Genomic DNA, 4838 nt, shown 5'->3' with positions numbered 1-4838 from the left:
TTAAATGATGCGGAGATATCTCATCGAAGCCCTCAAAACTACTCAAACCTATATGGATCATAGATAAGATGTAGAAAGATCTATAATTATGATAGAAATAGATAAGATTGCAATTAATAATCTTGTCTCATCCTTATACAACTAATAAGAAGCTACATATTCAATTATATGTGATAGAGATAACTTTTTAAGGTTTTAATTTTTATTATAATTTTCATCATAATAACCTAACAACTAATCAAAACACCTTAGGTTCTATATATGGAAGCATACTAGGAGATGGATCCCATCATGCATAGATAGGCAGGCTTAGGCTTGCAATACATACCCCTATCCTAACTATAGGAAAAATGAGTATTACAATATTAATTACACTTTATGTTAAAAAGATTAATTAGGAGAGTCTTAATAAAATCAGAAGTCCTACTAAATTATGATGGGATATGATCTTAATATGTATAACTTATGGTAATATAGCTGAGATTGAGAGAAAGATGGTGATAAATCAATATTTGTTCAATAATTATTCTACATGTCTTCCTTTAATAATTATTGAGACATACCATTCTTCAAAATCATTTGATATATTTCCCTATTTTATATGTGGCCTTAAATAAAGTATTGAAGAAAAAATAAAGTTGATTAAAGTTAAGTTTAATAATCCAAGCCATCAAGATAAAGTAGATACAGTGAGTTAAGTGAAAACTAAATCAACTAAGAAGATATTACAAAATATTCATGTGTAAGATAAAAGATAAAACTAAAATAATACTAATAATAATCAATCTTATATTATTAAAAACCAAACAAAGATATTATCTTTATTGAATTTGGTATCATTAGTTCAAACTTTTAGATTGGGACAATATCCTGTCTGCATTAATTTCTTCTAGCCTTGGAGTTTGATTGATACTCCAAATACTCAATAAAAAATTCTAAGTTTTTTTAGATTTAGAATTCTGAAATAGCAAATTCTATGTTGTTTTTAGCAAAATGACATCTCTCTCTCTCTCTCTCTCTCTCTCTCTCTCTCTCTCTCTCTGTCCTCTTTTAGCTATTTCTATTATCTGCTTCGCCCCTTCTTTTCATTCGAAAGAAAACAGGAACACAAGTCTCTAGCAGCAATATCCTCTATCTAATCTTGGACAATCAATTTGCCACCAACGAAATAATCTTTAAAGAATTTTATCTGCAATTTTGCGCCGAAACAGTTGATTTCGGAGGAATTTAACACGCAAATCATCATCTGCTAGATTTGTGACAGTTCCTGCAAATCTCCAGCTCCCATGAACACCCGCAGCCAAAAATCCTTGTCGCCGCTGTCAGATGCACCGAGCAGGTCCAACTGCTCACCGATGGAGGGCGAAGGAGGGATCGCTAGTCCTGTAAAGCTCACGGAAGCCGCACGGTCATCCATCGACCACTCCTCCAACCAAAAGCTTTCATCAATCTCCGAGAATTTCTCCGAGCAAAAGCTTCCCTCTTTGCCACCGTCGCTGATCTCTCCCGACTCCGTCGATGAGTCTGTGGCACAGGATGAGAAGTCGCAAGGTGATTGTTCTGGTGACACGCTCATAAATCTGCATCCTGTGTTCTCCGAGCCTGTGTCCGGTGGCATGGTTGTAATAGGCTCCGATGACTTCTTTTTCGTCTTCTTCTTTACTGGTGTGGATGGCATGCTGGGGCTGACGAGCTTCTTCAAGTGGGTGTGCCACACGTTCTTGATCTCGTTATCAGTTCTGCCAGGTAGCTTCGTGGCAATCGCAGACCATCTATTGACAAGAGAAACATTAATCACCGCAGGAGATCTTGGTGATGAAGCACAGAAATCTTTCTATGACGATCTCTCTTATGGATGATGGAGGGAGCTTGTCTAGCTACCTGTTCCCGTAGTCCTCATGCAATCTAATGATCGTCTCCTCTTCTTCCTTGGTGAAGTTGCCTCGTTTGATGTCAGGTCGCAGGTAGTTCACCCACCGGAGTCTGCAGCTCTTCCCACACCTCAGAAGCCCTGAGAGGTAACACAGAAGAGAAGCTTACTTACTCCAAGATTTGTTGGGATAGACGGTAGACAGTAAAGCAAGTGACCAAACTCCATTCTTCAAATGCTTCTTCTTACTCACCGGCTTGTTTCGGCAGAGCTCGCCAGTTCCCATGACCGTGCTGCCGGATGTAAGCTACTAAAATCTGGTCCTCCTCCGGAGTCCATGACCCCCTCTTCAGCCCCATCTTCTCGCAGCAAGGTGCTCTCACCATGTTGCCCGGAGACTCCTCCTCCCTTCCTTCCTTCCTTCCTTCCCTGTCTCTCTCCTTCTCTTCCTTTTCTTCTCTCACCAATTCAACAGGCTTTGCCGGAGAGCACGAGGCCTCTTCATACCCCACTGCAGCTATTTATACAATGACAACAAATTGCCAACGTGAGAAAAGATCGGTGTATGACGATGCCACTTCTGCATCTTCCAGGAAAGAGAGGCAGATGTGAACCGTCTTGTCCCAAGATTTGTCCACCTTACATACATCTAATCATATGCGTAGCCACCATGCGAGTAATATGAATAGACAAAGGCATGTCTCTTTCTTGCCATACTAGTCATGGAATTGACTCACGGATTGTTAGATTGCGACAGTAAGTCCCGGGAAATCCAAGCCACCATCTGACGAACATTTCTCATGTTCATGCATCTTCTCTGAACAACATTTCTCAAAGTTTGTATTTCTCAAAGCATGATTCAATCTGATGGGTGGCAAGTCGATATAGTCCTGACTAATTAATTTGAGCCTTGTGAAGCAAAACATTTTGAGAAAATAGTATAAATTATTATACATGTCGCTGTAAGATAACCAATCGACTTGGCTAGTCTAATCAACTTTGTATCTTACTTTGGCCCACATAGAAAACTGTTCTGTCTTCTTTTCAAATCACAAAATAATATATGGTAAAAGATTTCGGCTGAAATCTTAGTGGTAGAAAATCCATGCTGCATATTTTATGTCTTTTTTATGATCTCCGAGGCAGCTATGCGTAGTAGCAAACAAAAGAACTTATCCTGGTGGGAAGGGGCTTCTGCCACGTGGGTCATTCCATTATATTATACACCTTATAAACCTCACACGATGGTCAAATGTTCATACTGTGATAGTTCTGAATTGGCATCAGTACGGCGGCTTACTGTTGCTAATATTAACGAAAACCATAATTAACATCCGATGAATGATAATGATGCATGATTTTTTTATAATTATTCTGCAAATTAACTCCTATTTTAATTCAACGATTCCTAACTACTTACGTCATCTTAGACTATGTATAAGAAAAATATTATTTTTTTATCATTCTTAAATATTCTATATTATTATTGACTTGAGCATTCGAGGGATATTTTGTTACGTAAGTTCGTATGATTATATTTTATTTTAGTTAAATTGGTCCGACAATCAAAATCTAAGATAACTATTTTTTTTTTCTTTGATAATTAGATAATCAATATTTCAATAATGAAAACATTTGCTTGTTGTCAAAGCAAAGACCCCAAAAGTAAAAAATCAAAACCTAAGACAGCGATAGCATTTGCTTGTTGTCATCATCATCAATGACCAAGTAAGCCTAATTAACTAAGAATTTTCTTTACATAAATGGATATAATATTAATTTGTGGTGGAGATTGCTCATCAGTGTCGTTCTTGGCAACTCGTGCTTCCAAAGTCTCTCCGTAGACCCACCCAGCGTCGGGCGTCAGATGAACGCCGATACGTCAATTCATTGCACCTCACGTATGGTCGACAAAAGCTAGCAGCACTCGACGGCTATGATTCACTCGCAAACCTATCACAGTCTGATTTCTGATGAGGAATACGAATTCTGAGAAAAATATTTCGGTAATTGCGCGCGTGCAAGTACGACTGCACGTTCAAGCGGTCAACTGCACGTGGGGTTTCTTTATCCGGTCTTTGCCTTCACGTTTGGCTGAGCTCTAATTCATTTATTAGAGGAAGAATGGCCATTATGGTCAAACAATTCAAGTCACTTGGCGACAAATCAATACAACAAAAGCCTCCACAGTCGCCTGTTTTAGTCAAACCTGTATTATGGATTGTTGACTGATATCTGTACGAAACCAATGGATCAGTAGTAATGGATGACTTCGTTCAACAAAAAAGAAAGGGAGCCATCATCATTTCATTTGCGAAAGTTGACTATTAAGAAATCATAAACCTTTATTTTTATGATTTTATTGGATGAAGAATAGCCATTTAATGTAAATGTTATCGCATTAGGCTTCCTAGAATGATTAATACGATGAAATCATGATTTTGCATGTGTTGGTAATGGTCATGAATTCACATTGGAGTACCTATGGAATTAGGATGCCAATGTGTTGGTAGGCAAATTGGGTGCTTTTTTTCTTTGTGAAAAGATCATGAACTTGCATTAAGTGGTATTAATCCATAGCTAATATTTTTTAGTTACTTAGTAAATAATTATGCATTTCCACTCCCTGTTTGCTGCTTTGGTTGATATCGAGTTGCATCGTCTACATGTAACATAGAAAAGGTTATCGATGACAATACCTTAGGATCAAATCTCATCGTGACTTCACATATCGGAATAACTTATTTGAAATGGAACTTTGAGATATATAAAAATCCAAAAATGCTCAGATGTTAATCACTATCTTCGATATATTCATGCGATCAGCAATGCAGCATTTTTCGAAAGCTATAAAAGTTATAATATAATAGATTGCAACCATCTATTTTGTACATCTCGATCAATCGGAAACTTTGTCTCTTAGAATATCACATGGGCCAAATTTCTCTTGCATTAATAATCATCAATC

General features: G+C 37.6%; 1 protein-coding gene across 1 annotated transcript; it reads right to left on the bottom strand.

Annotated features, from left to right (window-relative positions):
• Positions 1-922: 922 nt before the first annotated feature.
• Positions 923-2359, bottom strand: LOC135609080 (transcription factor MYB30-like). The gene is made up of 3 exons (XM_065102169.1): positions 2124-2359; positions 1882-2011; positions 923-1772 (listed from the first exon to the last, which is right to left on the bottom strand). Exons 1-3 carry the CDS (start codon positions 2254-2256, stop codon positions 1250-1252), a joined length of 786 nt encoding a protein of 261 aa, XP_064958241.1. The 5' UTR covers positions 2257-2359; the 3' UTR covers positions 923-1249.
• Between the last annotated feature and the right edge of the window lie 2479 nt (positions 2360-4838).

This window comes from Musa acuminata, chromosome BXJ2-4, assembly GCF_036884655.1.
Source record: "Musa acuminata AAA Group cultivar baxijiao chromosome BXJ2-4, Cavendish_Baxijiao_AAA, whole genome shotgun sequence".
Taxonomy (NCBI): Eukaryota; Viridiplantae; Streptophyta; class Magnoliopsida; order Zingiberales; family Musaceae; genus Musa; species Musa acuminata.
The sequence above is the reverse complement of the archived record's forward strand: the minus strand, read 5'-3'. Positions and strand labels throughout refer to the sequence as shown.

What these genes read in the sequence shown, in the direction of transcription:
- LOC135609080 (XM_065102169.1), bottom strand. Translation starts at nt 2,256, where the DNA reads ATGGTGAGAGCACCTTGCTGCGAGAAGATGGGGCTGAAGAGGGGGTCA. An exon ending in AGCTCTGCCGAAACAAGCCG is followed by an intron (nt 2,012 to 2,123) that starts GTGAGTAAGAAG and finishes GTTACCTCTCAG; the next exon opens with GGCTTCTGAGGTGTGGGAAG. An exon ending in CATGAGGACTACGGGAACAG is followed by an intron (nt 1,773 to 1,881) that starts GTAGCTAGACAA and finishes TCTTGTCAATAG; the next exon opens with ATGGTCTGCGATTGCCACGA.